The following is a 24335-nucleotide window of genomic DNA, read 5'->3' on the forward strand; positions in this document are numbered from 1 at the left end:
CTTTTCTCCGAAATATGATCACAAGAATAAGTTTTGATATTTTCTAGCCAGTAGACCATTCGTTTCTTTGAGAAACCACCCTTTTGATAAATTAAAAGAGGAAAAAGTAACAACAATGAAGTTTATGGATAGCTTTATAAAAGCCTTTTCTTTTTAGAGGATGGACAGTTAGAAGGTATCCTTATATACCGATAACAATTAATAAATTTATATGCTTCACTCTTACAATGACTGACTTAGTGGCAAGTATAATCCAGTTGACCCTTGAGCAATACGGGTTTGAACTGCACGGGTCCACTTATATGCAGATTTTTTTCAGTAAAGACAGTTGGTTTTTGCTCCAGCCACATGGACCTTCCTTGAGTTTCTTTCCCTCCAATTTTATTTTCCTTCTACAGTTTATCAGAGTTTGCAGTTATATATTTATTTGTGTGTAAGCTCCATTAGAGTGAGGATTGACTGTTCATAATTTTTGTTTCCTCTGCCTAGCAGAAAGCCTAGCACAATAGTAGATGATGGATAAATACAGATAAATGGATGAGTCATTGACTGATTAGATGTTACTGAGCTTCCACTTCCCAGATATAAATTGGATAACAGTAACCACCAATGGTAATTGAGAATTTAGTGAGAGTATTTGTGATGTTTGTTTACTTTTCCTCTGCTGATTTTCCTTTGCTTACCCAGGATGATAGAGTGGATTGTTCTTCAAGCTGTTTTCTGATCAGCTACTGTTTCTGTTACAATTTGTTGCAGCTAGTGTGTTAATTGATTTTATTTATTGAAAACTTCAGTAGCTATACTGTGCTAGATAGAATATGGATGGTGGAAAAACAGGGCTGGAAGGATACATGCCCATTGATGATTAAAGAAGAATAAGATTATCATTTAAGAGTTAAGTTCAGCTCCAAGTAAAAGAGACTTAAAATCCCATTGATTAAACAAGGCAGAACTATTTCTCTCTGCCATAAAAGTCAGGACGTAGGCAGTCCAGGGCTTTTATGGCTGTTCTGTCCCACAAAGTCTTCAGGGACTTAGATCCTCTCTAGCCTACTGTTCCAGGAAACAGGGTGGATATGCCATTTGTCCTTTTAAGACGTTTTCTGGAAGCCACACAACACCTCTACTTAAAATGCTGGTGAGAACTTTGTCATGTGACTCCTAGCTACAAGGGAGGCTGAGAAGTGTAGTCTTTGTTCCGTGAGGCTCTGTACTTACTAAAAACTGAAGTTCTAGTTGAGTGGAAGATGGGAAGAATGGATACCGAATATAGGTCTTTGCAAAGAACACATCAGATTAATAATATGTAATACTAATATGTGTTAACTTTGTGCATTACACAATCATAATGGAAGGGTTAACAATTTATTATTACCATTGCAGCGTACTAGTTAGTATGTTAAACCACTTAAGATCTTCAGATAATATTTGTCAGCCATTTTGGAAATATGATTTAGTATATTTAAATGGCCTAGTTTATAAATATATTACATGCAGAGAATTAAATCTGATCTGTTAAAGAATTTGAATTCATCATTTTTTAAATATACAGTTAACCCTTGAGCAACAGGGGGGTGGGGCACCAACCTTCTCTCTCCCCTGTACAGTTGAAAATCTGCGTATAACTTTTGACTCCCCCAAAACTAATAGCCTGTTGACTGGAAGCCTTACTGATAACATAAACAGTCAACACATGTTTTGTGTGTTATATGTATTATATACTGTATTGTTACAATAAAGTAAGCTAGAGAAAGAAAAGATTATTATGAAAATCATAAGGAAGAGAATATACAGTATTTATTGAAAAAAGCCCACGTATAAGTGGGCCTACGCAGTTGAAACCTGTGTTGTTCAAGAGTCACCTGTGTTAAGTGATGTTTTTACAGTGGCCATGTGTTCACAAGGAAGTGGGACCGGTATCATAGAAAGCAGCTATTTCTTAATCCCACCCCATTTTCTTTTAAATTTGTTCATAAGACTTGAGAAACAGTCTCATGGACAGATGAGGTATAGCTCAAGAAGATTGTTTAGGATTCTTGAACTATGAGAAATTATTCTGAAACATGGTTTGAACGCGCTCTTTACCATCTTCCACCACAAGTTTTTTGTCTTTTAATACTCAGAGACTAGCTTAGCACAGAATAGTCACTTAATATATCCTGAGTAAAATGTATTATTCTATGGTAATCAATATGGATTCACAGATTTGTAAGAAATAAGTTGAGCTTTGGGTTGAATCTATGCAGAAAGGAAAAATCATTTGTGTCAAAAAAAAAGAAATTCTGGTGTAACAAAATTAGGAACCTAAAAATAATCTTTCAGCATGTTAAATTTTTATCAATAAAATGAAGGTTTAAATGAGCTTTACCATTACGTGGTTCTGTGAAGAGTAGGAGTAAGCTTTTCATAGGATACATTTTAGCATAAAGGATAGAAGGATTATGAAATTGCCAGGATTGAAATTGTTGGCTTACCAAAACACTTACTCTAATTTGGCCTAAAAAGTAAGTGCCTCAAGAAAACACTACATTCCCTTGCCGTTGTTCAACTGAAAAAAGAAAAAAGAAAAAAACGAATGTTGAACTTGTTTTCGCAATCTATCAATAATTTTTTATCGTAAGTAGTTTCTCCTTCTTAAATACTTATTTACCTGTCTCCTTTTCCTTTAAGATGTGAGTTCCTTGACGTTAGGGGCCTATCTTATTTAGTAGAAGATATAAAATAGTGTTGTATGGTGTTAAATAATAAAAAAATATGGAAATATTTATCGGTATTTTTCATCTACCTTTGGTTATATAGTGTACCATGGGCCAGTACATTCTACTCTTAGACTATGAAGTACAGTGAATCTAGAAAAATGGAAAAAACCTGTACTCCTACTTCTTGCCTAAGTTTCCTGCTCCTCCTGCCCAATAATAGGTAGTAAATTCATGTCTGGTTACTGGAGTGTTAGCTTCTAACAGTCTCTCCAGAAGCCTGAAAAGGGTGGGGAGTTAGCAACTGAATGGGGTCTCCACCCCCCAGTTTGAATCACCTCACCAGCAGGAGCTCTGTACATGGCCCTTTATTTACTCACTGGTTTCACTAAGGGTATCATTCAACTACCCTAAATATCCACAGTAATACTGCTATACACATTTTATTTAAACTTCACTGTGAATATAGCACTATAGATTCTGTTCAAGTCCTTTAATAATGTTGAAATGATTCCCAGAGAGATTAAGTAACCTGTGGGAACCTGGATTACAATACATACAGTTTAGCTACAAAGCTTACATTCCCAATCACTGTGCTATTACAGTATTTCTTGTAGATAAAAATCTCAGGAGATTATTATTTTATAAGTATGGAGAAATTTAGGCTCAGGGAATTTAAGTAGCTTACCCAAGGACACATCTAATGTATAATGGAATCAGAATTTGATCTCCACGTACCTAGGCTAACTCCTGAGCTCTTAATTTTAGCTGTCATCCTATATCACTGTTTTATATCCTGTCAACTGCTACATTTAAGTTGCTCACCTGCTGGAGGTACAAAATTCATTTGCTTGCACCTTAATGCCTCCCGTGTTTTCTAATTAAAGTGTTTGTGTTACATATATGTATGAATCCTCCATTGTGTTTTATAATTTTACCACTTTATTCCAGAGTCTTATGACATAATAGAATTCATCTATTGAAATTATTTACAGATGGAAGAACGTGGAAGGAAACAATATGTATATAACAGTCCCTGCCTTCAAAGAGCTTTTTTCTGGTTGGGAAAGACCTAAGTATGGAATTTGACCTAGAACAAGAAACAGGATGTACCTGAGTGAAGTCTAAGTATACACTGGATACTTTGGAACAAGTTAAAATTGTCCATATAAAGAGAGATTTCGGGGTTTTTTTGGCGGGGGAGATAGAATATAGGATATTGTTACTATAGTGGTTTCATTTTCAGGTATTTCAAATATTAAGGTGATATTTTTGATTTAGCCATGTGGAGATAGTTAACATTTTTTATATGTCAGAATACTTCTATGTCTTTAATTCAGCCTTAAATTATTTTTTATATTTTAAAATACAACTATGTAAATTGTTAGCATAGTTTATTATCTTGATACAATTATATTAGGGTCACAAGTTTTTTTTATAGATTTCATATTTAATGGTTTTTGATTCTTAAATTCTGGCATTCTTATCCGTATCATTCTAGGAGTTTTTTCTCTTTATGTTTTGATAAGTAAAGTGGCTTTAATGCGAGAGTTAACACCAGCCCTGAAATACTCCTTTAAAAATAGCTTATTTGGGAATATTATTGCAATAAATAGTATATTTCTTTGTTACTCAAACTTTTCACAATCATTATAGGTTACCTGTTTTTTAAGATCACTTTTAGTCCGGAATTACAGGTTGCAGAGATCTTGAGTGTGTGTATTTGCATGCTCTACTCAGGAGAGGCAGAATGGATTAGAAAGAGCATGTGTTTGAAATTAGGCACTTTACTAATTTGCATGACTTCGGGTAAAATACTTAATTCTGAGTGTGTTTTCCTCTATAATATGGGAATGTAGTAAGGTTATTGTGAGTGTTAAATGAGAAAGTACACGACCTAACACATCATAAATGTTCAAAATAACTTGTTTATTAATAAAAATTCTAGTTGATAAAAGAAAGAACAGAGATCGAAGGGGAACCATGGTATTTTCTTTGTAATTTTTCTTTTGGGAAATGTCCCCATCGTTGAGTAAACAGAGAAAGCGGGGGAAGCCAACTATAAAGTGGTAGTTTTTGACACTGATTTGTAACTTTGGGAATATTAATTTTATAGGGGAGGGAGATTCTTTGCTGTCTTTGTGTTACCCTGTGCCTTTTTGATATATAGATAATTCAGTACCAGGAACTTTACACAATAGTTTTATGTAGTTATTTAATAGATTTTTAAGGCTGTATTCCATTTCCAGATGAGAAGGTAGAATTATTTAATCAGTGAAAATTCAGATAATCCATAGAATAAATTTTAGAGTTAAGGTATCTACATTATAAAATTTTTATTTTTTCCTTTAAAAAATATGACTTGATTGATTACATTCAACTTAGAAATTGTTAGTAAATCTTAAATTTCTTTTGTTTAAACTTCTTTGCATCTTTGAAAATAACATACATCTGGTAGATTTTAAATGGTGTTGGTAAATAAGACTAAAACCTTAGGTTCATGGTTCTTATATTATCATAAAATATTTCTCCTTTTTCTCTAATTCTCTTATGTGAACTCACTGCAGACATTCTTAATGCAGCTATCATTATAGGGTTAAACATTTGCCATATCCTAACATACAAAAGCAGTTAAGTTGTTTGGAATTGTTTACTTGCTAAAACCAGTGTTAGTCAGCAGAGGCAGTACACCAGATTTCCTTGTGGCTTTTAGTGGAAAATGTTAAAAGCGCACTCATTTTTCAGTTACAGAATTTTTCAGTTTGTTCTGGCTTAGTCACAGAACTGGCATGAACCCTTCTAATTGTGAAGGCAGTCCAAATGTACTATTTTTTTCTCCTGCTAGAGGAAGTTCCATCCCCAGCAGTAGCTCAGATCTCTGGTAAGTGTAACATGTGAGCATTACTAGGCATTTCATCCTGCGGTTCTGCAGTCTTTGCTGTTCAGACTGCCCCTCAGTTGGAATGCTTCTGTGGGGCCGATCCTTAGGTTCTATAGATATTTTCTAAGGACCTACTCATTTGGAGGAGTCAGTGGCGTTTTGCAAGATCATCTGAGGAACAGGAAAACATCTGAAATCTACTGAAAAGGATAACTGTAGCGGTTTTCACAGTGGAAGGAAACTGTATTGGCACAGAAGCAGATGATTGAATAAAGTAGTTGGCTCAAAGAAGATGCACAGTCTGCTGTTTTTTTCTCTGAATGAAGACTATTTAATGGAAGCTGTATTCATGTGGAGATCAAAGGAAACACTGGAATGATAAACTACGGGGGGTTTTTTCTCTCTTTTTAAATGGAAAGCCTGAAGCAGTAATTCGAGCTCAAATGCCTTCTAATTCCTTCGCGGCCTGCCTGTTCTATTAGGATTCCCCGCTCACACCATTTCTGCCTGGTGCCTGTGCCCTTTTGCTGGAGCAGCCACAGACAACTGCCTGATGGAGAAAGAATGAATGTTCTGCCTTCTGCTATTGATAGGAATAAAGCTATCTGTGTTCCTTCTATTATGTGGGATACCTGGATTAATCAAGCTATATTCTAGTACCAAGAGTCCTATTGTCTCTCGGGGTCTGACTCATCGCATGTAAATGTACTGCAGCTTTGCTATTAATGCAGACTGTTGTTTTTTTTCTTTCCCAAACACAGAAAGAATTGTCAGCCTTTGAGCTGCATTTTAAGAATTTGTGCTGAGCTCTAGATATATTTTTTTTCTGCATTAAACTAGTGAAGCTGAAGAAATGAAGACAAATTAGAAGTGGAAACAGAATAGTGAGATTTTATTTTTTATTTACAATCATAAGCAAGCCAGCTACCGGTAACTATATGACCTTGCAGGCAAGAGTGGGGTATAGCTGTAATTATCTCTGTCACAGCAGTTGTTTCTCATTTCATTCTGCATTGTATGGTGTTGTCACCCAAAACAATGATCTTTTTATGCAATTTCTGTGAGACACAGAGCAATATTACTATTTTGGTAGGGGAAAAATATTTTTAAATGAGCTTGTACTGGACTCAGTTGTAGTTATTGACATGTTGATGTGAAATTTAAGTATTGCAATAACCCAACAGAAAATAACAGAATTTTGTTGTTTTTAGGAAGTTATAAGTTCTGTAGTCATAATTTTAAACTTCAGTTTTTCCGGTCATACTTACTAACTTTAAAAAACCAGCTGCGCTGTTCAGAGAATGATTCTAAGTGTTGTACAGAAGAGGAGGAAAAACTACTTGTGCTCTTGCAACTGTGACTTTTATCACAGAGCTTGGAATTTAGTATTTTAAAAGAGCGAATGAGTCGAGTGTGTATTGTTGTTTTGGAGGAGGTAGAAGATGAATCTCCTGAATTCATTTCTAAATTGCCACAGGAAAATAAATCCCTACATTCTCCATCTTCTGGAAGTGTATTGGTAAGATAAGAGAGTTTATATGTTTACTGTATTCTACTGAACTAGTAGGGCAAATTTTATTTTTTAAGAATAAATATAAGTTAATTTCTACTAGTTTCATTAAAAACCCAAATTAAAGCAATATAGATGTATAAATATGCAATATTACTTGTGTGTAAAATTCACATCTCTGATTTTTACTTTTTCAGATATTTAGACAACTTTTCAGACTTTACTTGCTATCTCTTAAGACTTAAAAAAATAATCTGAGATCAGTAGTTACGGCAACCACGTTTCTGTTTTCATTTTATGGTTTTAAAAACTGAGGTAATAATGAGAATGAGGAACTCCGTTTTAGGAACCGTTGACTACTGCCAAGGCACAGCCTTTTCTGTAATGAATTTTATGTGTTTACGTGCAAGACTTTCCGAGGAAAAAGTATCAGACTTTATTCTTAATCTTATTTTTAGTGCTGTTGTCAATTGGCTTCTTGTTTGACTAGTATAATATGATACCTTATCAGAGAGGCTGTGTCGTTAATTAAGAAGTTGCTATATTTAGCCATGCACGTGTTTGCCTCTTCATGTTATTCAGGTATGCAGTATTTCTTGGTCTTTGAATAGTGGTGATTTTCATCAATTGCCAGCTTTTCTTTCTTTGGATTTAGATCTTTATACATGTAATGTTAACCTTTGCAAGTTATTTTGATGCCCCAAACAGAAATTCTCAAAGAAGCCTTAGCCTTCTCTCTTGGACCTCAGCATTGACTGGGAACTGCTTATTTGACACGTTGCTTCCCACAAGTAGATGTTGAGATGTCACACTTGTATTCGGCAGAAACTTTCTTTTTACCATATAGATAAACAAAAGGCTTGCACTCATTAAAAAAATAGTAAAAATCTGTGTTTATTATACCGCCTAATTTTTGTCATACTGAGCTGACTTTTTTTAATTAGGCCTCCTCCTTTCCAAGGAGGAATCCTGTATTTTCATCTGATTTGACTTCGTGAAACTTTTGATCAGTATCAAAAAAACACAAATATTTGTTGCTATAGGGAAGGAAAATTTTAGATTTAGAAGTTGTGTGGAAATATCTTTAGAATCATCCATGTGCTGTGATTAATGTTTTTATTACTCTCTTATATTTTAGCCATCACTGGTGCAAGCTATATTTAATGGAGATCCTGATGAAGTTCGAGCACTAATATTTAAGAAAGAAGATGTTAACTTTCAGGTAACACAATTAATTCACTGATACCAGCCTTTAAGCCTACTTTTAAAAACTCTTTCCTAGAGTTATGAGTTTTGTTTAAAAGACATAACAATTCTGTAACAGTTTTTTTTTTTAAGTGAGATTAGAAGGGTCTTGAGGCAAAAAAGGAAGGGACTGGATATATATTCAAGAGAACAAGGAGCCAGTGAGGGTCCTTTTTTCCCCCGGCTTTTTACTTTGAAAAAATTCACAGAAAAGTTGAAAAAAATACTTTGAATACCCATATACTCTCCACTTAGATATAGCATTGATGACATTTTGCCACATTTACTTTCTCATATTTACACATATTTTATACATTTTTTCTTTTTCTTCTGCTGAATCCCATTTGAAAGTAAGTTGCAGATAACTAACTCACTGATAGTTACTTGTGCGCATTTCAGATGAGGGTTCTTTTTTGTGAATTCAAAATAAAAGACATTTCTATTAAGTTTATAACATATCTAAACTTGATTATGAGATCAGATTTGCCTACTGCAGATAATCCTGGTGAGCATTATACAGAATGAGTCAATCTGTTTCAATCTCTAGGCAGAGAAAGACACATTGTTTGAAAAGTCTCTAAATTTAAGGGTATAGTGGATTTAACATTCAGGACTAACATGAGGGACAATTTTAGAAAGAGTGGATATGTGGATAATTTACTCTCTCTTTTTGTATTTTCCAGTGGCCAAAAGTTTATTTAATTTACTAAATTGAGACTGAAAATATGTAATTTGCTATAATTTCAAATTCATTAATGTATATATTTTAGAAACAAATGTTTTAGTACATTTTTCATAATTTAGTCCTCTGAATTGTGGAGGTTGGAGGAGGCCATGATTCATAAAGTCACTATAGCAACGCTAAAACAGATGACCTAGAAATGATTGGTAATTCTAAGAAAGCCCAACCTTGAAAGCTCATCTCGAACTCTCATCTTTCCACTGTTCTTTCATACAGTATTACTGTGACTACTTAATGTTATGTATATATAAAGCATTTATCTTAGTTTTTAAAGTTGGATTATTCAGATAGATTTGAATCTTTGGCTAAAATGTTCATTCTAACATTGGGTAGTGATCAAAAAGCTATCGCTACGTTTTTTTCTTAAACCTTCCTAAGTAAGTTGCCTTTAAGTTTATATTTATTGGAAACATGAACCTAAGTCAGGATTTATTGTTTTAGGTTAAATGAAGTTCACGGTCACTTTATCTAATTGGGTTGTTCTGGAGAGTCTACTTTTAGGACAGAAAATAGTTATAGGTATAGACTTATAAAAAGAAGGAAAACAGCTTTCTGTTCTGTTTAACTCTAGTTTGTTTTCTAATAGTACTAACAAATTTTATTTTGGTGAGAAAGTTTGGACTACATTCCTACTTAACCATGGTTAATTCCTCCGTTGTTAACATGGTCTCATTATAGACAACACTGTTTTCTGCTGTATTGATCAAATTATCCTAAATTTTAAAAAGTTTACTCAGAATCATTTTTGAGCATCAGTTTATTCTGCTGTGATGTCCTTGGTAGCTATTGTGTATGTATAACTAGTGTGTGACCCCACTAACTTTTATGAATTTTAGCTTCTACTTACAGATTCCTTTTTTTACTTACGTTTAACCATTATTTCTTAATACCTCCTAGCTTGTTCCCTTGCTCTGCAACTTGGGGCAGAACTAAAAACTAAATTAGTACTGTACTTCAAATCAGTAGGCCCTTCTTGAGGGTGACTCTTCTGTTGTGTTCAGTGATTCATGGGTTTTTGACGAATATTTTTTTATGGTTGCTTTTAGGCCTTTTCTCTCGTGACTCAGTAATTGGGAATATTATTGTAATTATAAGATTTGTTAAATCTTTGGCTGTTTTTCTAATTCAAGATGGTAAATTTTTTCTGTTCCTATTGTCCTCTATGGGGTTTTAAAAAGTGTGTGTGTGTGTGTGTGTGTGTGTGTGTGTAATAAAACACTGTTTTTGTCATAAAATCCACTGACTCTTTATAGGTAATAAACTATTTTTAAGCTTTATGTGACTGTGACAGTGGTGTTTTTCTAAAACAGATTTATTTAAATACATATTTCAGAATAACATCTGACTTTTTGAAACTTAAATTTTTAATAAATTTTTAGTGTGTGTTAAGAGTTCAGATTTGTTTTTATATTGTTAAATAAACATTGTTATTATTTTAGTTTCTTCAGCCATATCCCAAAGTTCTGAATACTATGGACCTCTAAATAGCATCTTTCTTAGTAACACACGTAATTGATTTTTAACAGAACTCTAAAATATTATGCCTTCATTGTATTTAGTCTGAGAAGGAAATCTGTTGTAGAAACTATAAGGCAATTTTACTAGAAAATAGTGGAGTTTTATATTTGGAGGCTTTGGGCCACAAATAATAGACTACCTGGCTAAATCCAGGTTTATTCCTTTTGTAATAATTTAATCCAGAGCAAGGTGATTTGGGGGTTGGTTAAAACAGTAATGTCAGAGCTCTGGATGAGCTTCTCTGTGAGACTCTTGGCTTGCTTTCTCCTCTTGGTAAAGAGATTACTGTTGCATCCTGTACTCATGTCAAACAACCAAAGAAAGTGCAAAGTAGACTCTCCCTATACATTTCTTTTCTTTTCTTTTTTTAATAAACAAAAACTTCTTTTCCAGAGTCTCACAAAAATTCTCCTGGCGTTTGGTTGGCTACAACCCACTCTAAACCAATCCAACAGCCAAGGTAGAATGGGATTAGCTTTTTGCTTAGATCAGTCATTGTTCATTGCCTGGTTCATCCCCTGGGGTAAAAATAGAGGCTTTTCCTCACTGATTATATTCCATATCTGGAGAAAATCAGCATTTTTATAGGAAAGAATAAAGGAGAAATAGTTGTTTGGGTAGGCAACCTAATAGAAGATTTTTGATACACTGTGAACAGTTGAAATAACAAACTTTTGAAAAAATAAAAGTCACTTGAATGTGGAAAAAGTGCTACAAACCAAAAAGATGAAACAGTCAAAAAGACAGAGTGGTATACACAGTGAAAAGAACAATTGAAATTTAACTTGAAAGACCTAAGTACTGGTATCTTCTTAGCCTTATTAGCTATACTACTTGAGCAAATCCATTTAATTTCTTCAAGATTCAGTTTTCTTTTGTTGTAAAATGCGTGGGGTGGTACATTAATAGCCTTCAGGACGTTTTCCTACCCCAAATTTAGGATGCTCTAAAAATTCCAAGTGACCTTGGATGGCCTGCTTTGTCCAGAAGGTTTATTTGTATTTCTAGATTTATGTGACCAAAATATTAATAATAATAATTAAATGCTTTTCCCTGGGATTTATTCGAACTAATGCCATGTTGTGGACCCCAAATAATTTAAACTGAAATATTAACACATTTCAGAGTAAAGGTCTAACTTTATGAGAAAATTATTTTCTACAAGTAGAAATTGGTTTTTCTCTATACAGAGTGATAAAAATTGGTATTAATCATTACTATTCCAGAGACAGTAATATGCTTAAACCTTTTTATGTTACTTGATTTAACTCAAGAATCTTGTAAAATTGGTAGGTTAACATTTCCAGTCTACCAAAACTGAAACTCAGAAAGGTTAAAAGTCTCCAGGGTCAGTATAGCTGGAATTTGAACCCCTGTCGGACTTGACAGTAACAGGGGAAACAAAGTAAATCGGAGAGCAAGAAATATTTTTTTCTTTTGCCAAATAGTGCCATAAAGCAATAATGGTTCAGAAATGGATTTTTTCCTCCTAAAAATTATGTCCACATTCTAAGGACGTCTACCTTTTAAACTAACAACAAATGTGATTATAATTTTCATGATGCCAAATGCTGTTAAATTTTAGAATTGCAAATGAGTAAATACACAAGCCTCCCTTAGTGCCATATTTTTTGGTTGGATTAATAAAGTAGTATCAAAGTAGTATCAAACTAGGGGTAATTATAATCTAGGCAACACTGTTTTTAGTGTTTAAAACAGAGAAAGACCTAGATTGACCCTTTTTAAACTCAAAATGATTTAAGAGCTAGTCCGTATATCTTGCTGTATTATATAACTGAATATTTTTTAAAATGCCGCATTGTATGTATATTTTACTTACTGGCTTCTGAATTTAGATGCACTTTGTCATTCAAAATAATTTTGGGATTGGTTTTGCCAGAGTAGTCTTCCAAATCATTAAAATCTTTAAGCTTTCAAAAATACTTTCTAGGATCCTTGAGGCAATGTTGATTTTTTTCAGGTGAAGTGCTTGGCAAATACATACTTATACATGTATATGTACATCATATCACACAAGCACATCATTAATTTTCATTATTATTGTAAAAATATTGTTGGCAGTTAACACAAAGTAGTAAACCCTAAATTTACAGAGGTTGCCTGAGTTCTACCCACCCTCATCCTTCACAGAGTTCTGTAGTCTTTTCTGGAAATTAGCAAGAAGTGCTCTAAATCTTTAACATTAGTCTTTTTCGTGTCTATGTGTCTCTTCTGCTGGCTTGCAGTTGATGTTCCTAAATTCTTTAAACCTCTTCACTCAGTTATCTGAGATTATGGGCACTCTGTCCTAAAATGATGTGTGTATATGGTTTTTTGAGCTACCAACAGAAATTAGTGTGGGAGCTCACAACCTGCCAGCCCCATCCCATGTGTACCTACCCGGTTTCTGGCTGGCTTCCATCTAACATAAGGTAGAAAGGATGGGTAAAGGAGAACCAATTCAGCTTCTACCCAGGAGAAAATTCCCAGAGTTTCTCCATGTCTAGAAACTGCATTTCTAGTCTTGCCAATGCTTCTCGATTCCAGCCTCAGATTTTTAAAGTTTTCTTCACTAATGTTCAGATTTCCCCCAAGATCTATAAATGAGTGTATGTTCTATGTCTTTGTAACTCAGTGGCTATTGGAGAAGTCCTGATACAAAGAAGGTGTTGTCTAATGAAACCAGCTGGGCTTTTTTTAATTAAGTTTATTGGGGGTAACACTGTAATAACATTATATAAATTTCAGGTGTACAACTTTGTAATACAACATCTATATACTCTTATTGTGTGCTCCCCACTCAAAGTCTAGTCTCCTTCTCTCACCTTGTATTTGACCCCTGTTATCCTCTCCCTTCTACCCCGACCTCCTTTCCCCTCTGGTAGCCACCATTCTGTTGTCTGTATCTGTGAGTTGGAAACCAGCTAGTTTTGTACCTAGAAACTGATGGTGACTTTTTTTGTATTCCATTCATGTTTTCATGTTATAGTTTCCTATTTAGCATATATGTGTTCCACACCTTTTTTCATCCCCAATATGTTTTGGGAATCAGTCCATAGAGAGCTTACTCATTCTTCTTTATAGCCGTATAGTTTTGAATTATATGTTTATAACAATTTATTTAACCAGTTCCCCTCTTAGAGGGCATTTGGGTTATTTTTAATCTTGCTGATTGGTAATAAATGGAATTTTCTCACCAACTAAACAAAAATTCTGCTTCAGTGGACAAGCAAAAATTCTACAATGTTTGTATTTATTATGATTATTAAATATATTGTCAACTTCCCAAATAGATTACATATCCTCTAAGTTCTTTGTTTGAAGTAGTTGTGGTGGAAATGTATATATAAATTGGTGTATGTATAAATAATGGTATTCTTGATAGAAATCAAGTATCTTTACTCATATACTCAGAAATAATCCCGATGATTTTTATACTTACATGTAAATGAAGATATTATATAGTAAAGCAAAAATGTCATAAATTATGTCCTAAATTTCAGACTGAGCTGAAGTTACTAATTGATATGATAGGTCTCAGCTGGCACCTCAGCCAATTTTTTTGTTTCATTGAGGTATAATTGACATACAATAAATTGCATGTATTTAAAGTACAATTTCATAAGTTTTGACATGTGTGTACATCTATGAAACCATCACCACGATCAAGGTAGTTAACATTCCCTTCAACTCCCAAAAGACTCCATTTGCCCGTAACCTCTGATCTCCTTTGTGTCACTATAGACTGATTTGTATTTTCTGGACCTTTGTGTAAATCGAGTTATACAATATGTCCTTTTTTGTCTAGCTTTTTTCACATAGCATAATTATTTTGAGATTCATCCATATTGTGGCATGTATTAATAGTTCATTCCTTTCTGTTGCTGAGTCGTATCCCATTGTATCAATATACAAAATTTGTTTTTTCACTCACCTAACTATTGATAGACATTGGAGTTGTTTCTCTTTTTTCTCTATTACAAATAAATCTACTGTGAGCATTTGTATACAAGTCTTTGTTTCTTGGTTAAATATCTACTGGTAGAATATCAGACCATATGGTAGGTACATGTTGAACTTTTTAAGAAACTGCAACTGTTTCCAAATTTGTTGTACCAGTATACATACATTCCCACCAACTGAATATGAGAATTCCAGTTTTACCACATCCTCTTTTCAAGTGTTTTTGCTAGTTTCTCTTTCTTATTGTTTTCTTACTCTTGGGTTTTGAGAGCTCTTTTTATGTTCTGGATACAAGTCTTCAATCTGTGGCTGCATTTTCATTCTCTTAAGAGTGTTTTTGAAAAGCATAAGTTTTAAATTTTGATGATGTCCAATTTATCACATTCTTTTATGGATCTTGGTTTGGTGTTATATCTAAAAACAATCTGTCTCAGTGTCACATAGATTTTTCTCGTGCTATCGCCTAGAAGTTTTGTAGTTTTAAATTTCACATTTAGATCTGTAATCATTTCTGAGTTAAAATTTGTATGTGGTACAAGGTAAATATCAAAGCTCACTTTTTTATATATGGATATATGTAATTGTTAAAATACTTGATAGAGCAATGTCTAGATTACAACATTAATTAATAACTAGATTCTAAACTTGCTAAATAGAATTTGCCTCGGGGTAAGAACCATGCCTTAGGAAAGGGATCTTAGTAATGGAGTAGCTAAATCATTTCTGTTATAGATAAAGGAAAACTAAGGCCCTTGCAGTTTATTTGATTTGGTCACTAATATTCACTTTAGTTTTCTGTCCATGTTGTGTCAACCCTCAGTCCTTCTTAGGGGCTTAGTATTACAAGAAATTTCTTAGCGTTACTCTTTGTTAGTATAAGTATATGAGCCCTTAGTATATACTTGCTGGCTTAATTTGGTATAATTTGGTGTGTTGGTTCATTCCCTTGACAAATTCAAGCCAGTTGCTGTGCTGAGTGCTGGGGAGACGAGGCACATGTGTTTTTCACCCCTACTCTTCCATGCTCGTTCCTGACTCAGCATGGCAGTTGTGCCCACATTGCCTCCAGCTCCCTTTGCCTCATGTTGAACTTCTGTTCATTCTTCAGGTTGCAGCTTATAGTATACAGAACTCTAAGACGGTCCACAGGATTCTCATCCCCTGGTGTGTAATATATTTTATATAATCTCCTGCAGTTGACTTTAGGAAAGTGACATTAGCTGCATGGACCTGACCTAATTACATGAACTCTAATAAAATCTGAATCTGGAGTTGGAAACAAGGGGAGTAAGGGATTTGACGTCAGGCAGGTCCTCTGTTGTTGACTTTGAAGATGTGTCACGTGGCAAGAACTGTGGCAGTCTGTAGAAGCAGAGGGGCAACAAGTCCAAATAGCTGATACATGACATGGGTGGTCGTGTGTAATCCAAAGTACCTGTATTAGCCACAGTCGGATTTGGGAAAGGAAACTTGTCCATCTCACCCCAAATCATGTATTCACAAAGAAAATATATTTTATTTGAATTAAATAATTTTAGTTTATCCATTATGAGTTAGTGATTTCATTAATGGTAGGTTAATTGCTAAATATATATACATTTTCCATAAAATTGGTGACAAACCCTTGAGATATTTTTTCATATTGTAATATTATTTGTTGCATAAAGCATGTAAATTATACAAATATTATAAACTAGTAATGTACCATTTTTTCTTTGGTAGTTTTCATAGAGAATCAATGATTTGTATATTGCTTACCAAAGCATGTTCTCTTGTAGAAGCTCCAAAAAAAATAAATTAATCATTTTAGAATACATTTATTTTTATATGTAAGAAAAAATGTCAGTTACAAAATGCTATATGTTAAGTTTTTATCATTGGTTTGGGAAATAAATATATACTGTGAGGGTTTTGGGGGTTTGTTTACACAGAAACTAAATTACATTATAATTTTTTGTTTGGGTTTTTTAAGACTGGCTTGCACCAATTTCTGGTAATAAAATTTCTATTTTTATTCTTAATTCTTTTGTGGACTCAAATTTGTGGTTGTGGGAAGGGCATGCGTACGAAGGATGTGAGTAGCTTTCTTTTCCAATTTTCAGGTGATTTGTTAATTTTCATTTTCAGTAGTTCAGGAAAACAAAGCTTGCCAAACCAACAAAGAAAGCTACTGTTCTTATGCCGAGTATCGCGTCAGAGTTCATGTCTCCTGCCAATTTCTGATATGCTTTCCAAAACTCTTAGTTCAGATGTATTTTAATTGATATTTTGGAAAAATGATGAAACTCTAATGTCTAACTTTCTTCTTTTAATCTTTTTAAAATTATGAAATATAACATACTTACAATATGTAAAAGATATGTGGAATATAATATTTAAATATATCCAGTACCCAGATCAAGAAACGGAACATTGCTAGTACCTCAGAAGCACCCTTTGTGCCCACTTTGTGGTCAGAACTGTTTCCTCCCACCCTACAGTGTAGCCAGTAATCTGACTTTCGTAACAGTCCTTTTCTTAGTTTTATATCATTTTGCCACTTAATTATTCCTCCTAAGCAATATATAATTTCATTGTACAAGTTTTTTAATTAAATGAATCAGACAGCATGTATTCTTTTGGGTCTGGGTTCTTTTGTACGACAATATCTTGTTTTAAAAATATATCTGTGTTATGGATAGCTAAGAGTAGTCATAGTATTTCACTGAATACACCGTTTATTTGTAGTCTACTGTTCATGGGTAGCTGGGTTTCCAGTTTTTGCGTATTGTGAACAATGCAACTATTCATAAGCATGTCTTCTGTTACATGAGCATGAATACCTAAAGGGTATATATACCTAGGCATAGAATTTCTGGCATACATGCTAAGCCATGTATATTTAACTTACTAGAGAATGCCATATTATTAAAAAATGTATAGTCCCATGAGCACTGTATGAGAATTTTTATTGATCCACATCCTTGGACCAGGTTCTTAGTTTTTGTCATACGTCTTCATTTAGCCATTCTGTTTGCTATGTAGTACTGTCTCATTAAACCTGTAAAGTTTGAGGTTTTTTTGCGGATAATGTTAAGTATCTTTTTATATGTTTATTAGACATTCATATAGCCTCTTTTGTGAAGTGCCTATTAAATCTCTTGCCAGTATTTCTTTTGAGCTTTCTCTTTGTTTATTAATTTGCAACAGTTCTTTATATATTCTTGATATGATCCCTTTGTGAGCCGTGGATGTTGCAAATATCTTCTCCCATTCCAATGTGCCTTTTCACTATGGTGTCACTGAACATGCAGTCTTAATTTTAATGTAGTCAAAGTATTCAGTATTTTCCTTTATGATTAATGCTTTTGATGTTTAAGAAGCATTTCCCTAACCAAATCATAAAAATAATGTCCTATATTCGTTTCTGAGAGCTTTATTATTTTGCTTTCTACATTTAGCTTTATGTTAATATACTTACAGTTAAATTAGTATATGTGAGGTAATATGTTTTTGTTTTTCCAAATGGGTACCAAATAAGTTGTCCCAACACAGTTTAGTTGACCATATTTTGTTGAGCTGTTTTCTTATTTTTGAATTTTGAGAGGTCTTTATAGATTATGAATGCATGTTATCTGTCAGATATGTGATTGCCAAATGTTTTCTCCAGTCTATACCTTGTTTGATTTTCCTCTTAACTGTGTCTTCCCTCAGAGCAAAAGTTCTTCATTTTTTTTTTTTTAAATTTATTTTTAATTTATTGGGGTGACAATTGTCAGCAAAATTACATAGATTTCAGGTGTGCAATTCTGTATCACATCATCCATAAATCACATTGTGTGTTCACCACCCAGAGTCAGCTCCCCTTCCATCTCCATACATTTGATCCCCCTCACCCTCATCCCCCACCCCCAAACCCCCTTACCCTCTGGTAACCACCAAATTACGTTCCCCAGATTAATTTTCAAGCCCGTGGCCATCCTATGGTCACCGATTGCCCTCCAATCCCCTCACCCTCCCCCCCACCCCCCACCCCTCCCGCCCATCTAGCAACCCTCAGTTTTTCCTCATTGTCTCCCAAACTGTTTCTGATTAGTTCATTCACTTATTCTTTTCTTTAGAATCCGCAAATAAGTGAGATCATACGGTACTTATCTTTCTCTGTCTGACTTATTTCACTTAACATAATGTTCTCTAGATCCATCCATGTTGCAAATGGTAAGATTTCTTTCTTCTTTATGGCTGCATAATACTCCATTGTATAAATGTACCACAGTTTCTTAATCCAGTCATCTACCGAAGGGCATTTTGGTTGTTTCCATGTCTTAGCTATTGTGTATAGTGCTGCAATAAACATAGGAGTGCATAAAAATTTTTGAATTGAAGTTTTGGATTTCTCCGGATAGATACCTAGGAGTGGAATTACTGGATCATAAGGTAGTTCCATTTTCAGATTTTTGAGATACCTCCATACTGTTTTCCATAGCGGCTGCACCAATCTGCAATCCTACCAACAGTGCACAAGCGTTCCCTTTTCTCCACATCCGCGCCAGCACTTGCTGTTTGTTGATTTATTGATGATAGCCATTTTGACTGGGGTGAGGTGGTATCTCATTGTGGTTTTTATTTGCATTTCTCTTATGGTTAGTGAGGTTGAGCATTTCTTCATATGTCTGTTTGTCATCTGTATGTCCTTTTTAGAAAAATGTCTCTTCAAGTCCTCTGCCCAAGTTCTTCATTTTTTTGAAGTTTAATTTATCAACTTTATGGATTGTGCTTTTGGTATCATTCCCTGGAACTCTTTGCCCAGCCTATATATTTTCTCCTATCTTTCGATAAGTTTTAAAATTTTAGATTTGGCAGTTAGATCTATGATCCTTTTTAAGTTAGCTTTTGTATTAAGTGTTAAGTATATATCAATGTTTATTTTCTGGCATGTGGATATCAAGGATCATTTATTGAAAAGATCGTATTTCCATTTAATAGTTTTTGTGCTTTTCGTCAAAAGTCAGTCGATCATATTTGTGTGCATTTATTTCTGAACTCTTAATTATGAATGTCTTTCCTTTTTGTTATACTGCACTGCCTTGATTACTGCAGCTTTATAATAATTCTTGAAATCACACAGTTTAAGACCTCCGTGTACTTTTCTTTCAAAATTGCCTTGACTATTCTAATATAGTCATGTAAATTTTAGGTTGTTAATATTTACAAGGAATCTTGCTGAGATTTTGATTAAGAATTTTGATTAATATTGCATTGAATCTATAGATCAAATTGACATCTTAGCAGTAATGAGTTTTCCAATCCATAAACATGTTATCTCCATTTTCTTTAGGTTTTCTTTCTTTCACGAGTGTTTTATAGTTTGCAGCATACGAATCCTGCAAATTTTTGTTAGGTTTATACCTAAGCATTTTTCTTTTATTTTTCTCTTTTTCTTTGATTCTTTTGTATTGTATAATAAATGTACAGTTTTTAAAATTTGATTTCCAGTTAATGGAAATGTAGAAATAGTATGTAGAAATACAGTTACTTTTTGTATTTAGACCTTGCATTCAGAAACTTTTCTAAATTCATTCTAGGATTTTAAAAAATAGATTCCTGGTGATTTTCTCCGCAAACAATATGCTATGTATGAATAGAAAACTGTTTTATATCTTCCTTCCCAATCTATATACCTTTTATTTCATTTTCTTGGCTTATTTCACTGACTAGGACTTCCAATAGGAGAATGTATAGGAATGACAGGAGTAGACAACTCTTCTGGGTTCCTGATCTTAGAGGGAAAGCATTCAGTCCTTTACCATTAAATAGGATATTAGCTGTAACTTTTGTAAATGCCCTTTATCAAGTTAAGGAAGTTCCCTTCTATTCCTAATCTGCGGGAGTTGTTTTTTTTTTTTTTTTTTTAAACCATGAAAAGATGTTGTTCTGTTAAATGCAATGAGCTTATGATATTTTTTTTTTCTTAACTAGTCTGTAATATGTTGAATTACATTGGTTGATTCTATTTGAAGGAGACTTGTGATCTCAGAATAAACCCCACTTGGCTGCGATGCATTATCCTTTTCATGTATTGCTGGATTTGCTAATATTTAGTTGAGGATATCTATGTCTATGTTGATGAGAGATGTTAGTCTGTAGTTTTCTGGTAATTATCTTGGCCTGGTTTGGGTATCAGGATGATAACATAAAGTGGGAAGTGTTGCCTTATCTTCTGCTTTGTAGAGGTGCCAGTCTTATATAAGACCGTGTCTTATATTAATTTTTGCTCCAAAAGATGCATTAGAGCTGATGGTCTGGCTAGGTCTTATTTTCGGGAAAACACGGTATCTACTTTGATTTCTGTATACTTGGGGATTTTCTAAGCATCTTTCTATTACTGATTTATAGTTTAATTCTGTTAAAGCCAGAGTACATACTTTGTATGATTTCAGTTTATCTTAATATGTTAAGGTATGATATATTGCCCAGAGTATGGTCTGTCTTTATGAATGTTTCAAGTGCACTTGAAAATAATGTGTATTATTTTGTTCTTAGGTCGAGTGTTCTATAAATGTCCAGTTAGGTTCAGTTGATTGATAGTATTGTTCATCTGTATCATTGCTTATTTTTCTCTTTACTTGTTTTATGCTGAAGTTTCTTGTAATTGTGGATTGTCTATCTCTCCCTTCATTTTTGTAAGTTTTTGCTTCCATACATTTTGAAGTTCTGTTATTAGGTGCATATACATTAGGATTGTCATTTGATGAATTGACCCTTTTGCCATTATGTAATATCCTCCTTCATCCCTGGTAATTTCCCTTGTTCTGAATTATGTCTGATATTATTATAGCCACTTTAGCTGTCTTTTCATTACTGTTTGCATAGTATATGTTTTAACATCTTTTTACTTTTCGCATATCTATATCATTGTATTTAAAATGATATAATGGTTTCTTGTAGATAGTGTATGATTAGGTATTGGTTTTATGTCCAAAATAATCTGTATCTTTCAAATGGTGTGTTTAAAGCTTTACTTTTAATGTGTTTGTTGCAGTGGCTGGAGTTTGATCTCCCATTCCATTATTTTTCTTTGTCTCTTTTCATTTTTGGTCCTCTGTTCCCTCTTTCCTTCCTTATTTTGGATTATTTGGATATGTTTAGTACTATTTTTATGTTCTTTATGGCATTTTTACCATCTCTGTTTATTATTTTCTTGATAGGTGATCTAGGGGTTACAGTAATAATATACATATGTATCTTTTCACAGTGTATGTAGAGTTAATATTTTACCACTTTAAGTTAAAAAACAAAAACAAAAAAAGCCCTTGCTCTCCCTGCTTTATGTCAGAGTTGCCAGGTAATCTGTGTAATACATTGAACTCCTTGCCAGATAACATTAAAATATTTTGCTTTCAATAAATTGTGCTTCCTTCATACTTGAAGATCTGTGTTTCTTTCCCTCTGGTATCATTTCTCTTCAGCCTAAAGAACTTCCTTTAACATTCTTTTAGACCAAGTCTGGTGGGAGTGAATTTTCTATTTCCTTCATCTGAGAAAGTTTTTATTTTACCTTCATTTCTAAAGGACGTTTTCATGTGATACAGAATTCTTGATAGTTTTTTTTTTCTTTTTTGTTTTTCAGTTTTCTGGTCTTCATGGTTTCTGATGAGAAATCAAGCCAGTCATTGGAATCTTTCTTTTATATTAAACTTATCTTTAAAGCAGCCTGAGCAAAATGATTCTTGTCTTTATCTTTGGGTTTTAACATTTTGATCATTATATGTCTTGGCATAGTTTCCTTTGCGTTTATCCTATTTGTGGCTTACTAAGCTTCTTGAATCTGTAAATTTGTGTCTTTTACCAGAATTTGAGAAATTTCCAGGCATTATTTCTTCGAAAAAATTTTATGTACCAGTTTCTCCTCTCCTCCTGGGTCTCCAGTGAAACAAATGTTAGACCTTTGAAATTGTCCCCAGTTGGTATTGTGTTAAATAACAGATGGACATACTGACAATTTTCTTGCATAAAAGGATAACATTTTTTATAAAGGTATGACAATCTGTTTGACATGTAACTAACGGGGGGGAATCTGCTTTGGATTCAGCTGCTAAATGAAAAACAACATGTAAATTGTATAAAACAAAGAATATAAAAAATCACTTAAAATCATTACCACATGAACTGATTGAAAAATATTTTCATAATTTAATAAAATGGGTAATTTTGTTTCCCAACCTCAAAAAAGATTTCTGTGTGTGGTATATTTACAGATCCATATTGATTTCACCAGTGTCTACCAACCGTGAGTAGCCATGTTCGTATATGGCTAGACCTACCCTACTGTGTTGGAGTATATACATAGGATTTTAGAGTTGAGATCAAATTGTTCTAGTATATCTAGTGATTTAACTGGTATATTTCAAGTTCAAGACAAAGTTTTTTTCTCCCCTCTGATTGTAACTGTATAATCTGATACTGACATAATTTTTTAGTTCTTCTCTAAATTAAGGCTTAAATTTACAAATTTGTGATTTACTGGTGCTGCATGTTCAGATTGTCTTTATTTGAGAAATATATACTTAATTTAACAGTTAAATATCATGGCTATGTGTGGTGTATGTGCATGCATTTGTGACAATCGAGATTTCTTTTTCGCAGCTTGTTTTACTGTGTAAAATGTCATCTTGTGCTCAAGATTAATATTTAAAGTTGTGTAAGGTCATGTTGGAGTAGCTTTGTTTATGGTACATGTTTATAAATGGAGTCAATTCTCCTTTTGTCACCCCAAGGCACTTCTTTAATCCCCAAAATAAGCTTCCTCAAGTAGTATAATTAGTGAAGTTATTTGTTAGATGTATCTTCCTTGTTCACTAGCCATAAATGAAACTGTTAGTAATTTGTTTACGTATATAAATCCTTCAGTTACATGTATAGTCTAATAGACAATGTGATATTTTTGTGTTGAAATAATTTATCTTATGATAGATTCTCCTGTTTCTCGTATTTTATGTGATTTTCCCAAGAAATTAAAATCTCTCGCTTTTCTTCCTAGACTTTGTACTATAAGTGTCACCTAATTGTAATTAACCCAAAGTGAGGGCTGTAAAAAAGAATATTAAGATTGTCGTACTGTGGAAATTTTTTCTCAAGTGGGACTATAGTTCTACAGTTACAGAAGAGTGATGAATCCTTTGTTACTGCTATGATTTTTTTAAATGTTATTTTCTAAAATGCAGCATATGTCCAGATATTTATATATAAACACATGTACGTGAAGAATGATTGCAACCTCATTGTTGCTGTTAACTTGTTTAAACTATCAAGGAAGAGAAGAGGTCCAAAGTGTAATAGCAAGAGGTACTTGGACTTGGTTAGTCAGGCAAGCTAGACTCTTGTCTGTGCCCTCCAGTGGTTCAGCCTCTCTGAGCCCTGCTTTTCTCATATGTAAAATGAGGTGATCGAACATGATGAACTCTAATGCTATATCTGTTCCTAATATATTACTTAGACAACTCTGTAAACTCTTCTGTTTGTTTATGAATTAAACTATATCACTTAAGCCTAGGTTATTTCACAGCAGTTTTTTGGGGGGTATGGAGTGATACTTCAGCAGATTTTTAGCTTAGAATCCAGTTAATGTTCCTTTATCTTTTGCTACATTTTCACTTCGGTGGGTAGTAACAAAAATTGATTTGAAATTTCTTCTCTAGGTATCTTGTTTGTTCTAATACTTCCTTCATACCACATTACCTGGAAAACTCAAGAATCTAGAAAAAGAGAATATCAGAGTCTATATAAAAGTCACAAAGTGGC

The 24335-nt window shown here is 33.5% G+C and overlaps 1 protein-coding gene across 10 annotated transcripts in view; it reads left to right on the forward strand.

Moving 5' to 3' along the window:
* Positions 1-24335, forward strand: part of ANKRD28 (ankyrin repeat domain 28) — a 151600-nt gene that overhangs the window by 50123 nt on the left and 77142 nt on the right. For 3 of the 10 annotated variants that reach the window (XM_033131798.1, XM_033131802.1, XM_033131799.1), the window contains one exon: positions 8226-8309. The exons of 2 other annotated variants lie outside the window; for them this stretch is intronic. In XM_033131798.1, coding sequence (XP_032987689.1) covers positions 8226-8309 — 84 coding nt within the window. Of the gene's footprint in view, positions 1-5363; positions 7097-8225; positions 8310-24335 lie in introns of those variants that run through there. 5 more of the 10 variants (XM_033131805.1, XM_033131803.1, XR_004425433.1 and 2 more) reach the window with 3 other exon arrangements.

This window comes from Rhinolophus ferrumequinum, chromosome 17, assembly GCF_004115265.2.
Source record: "Rhinolophus ferrumequinum isolate MPI-CBG mRhiFer1 chromosome 17, mRhiFer1_v1.p, whole genome shotgun sequence".
In the NCBI taxonomy this organism is placed as follows: Eukaryota; Metazoa; Chordata; class Mammalia; order Chiroptera; family Rhinolophidae; genus Rhinolophus; species Rhinolophus ferrumequinum.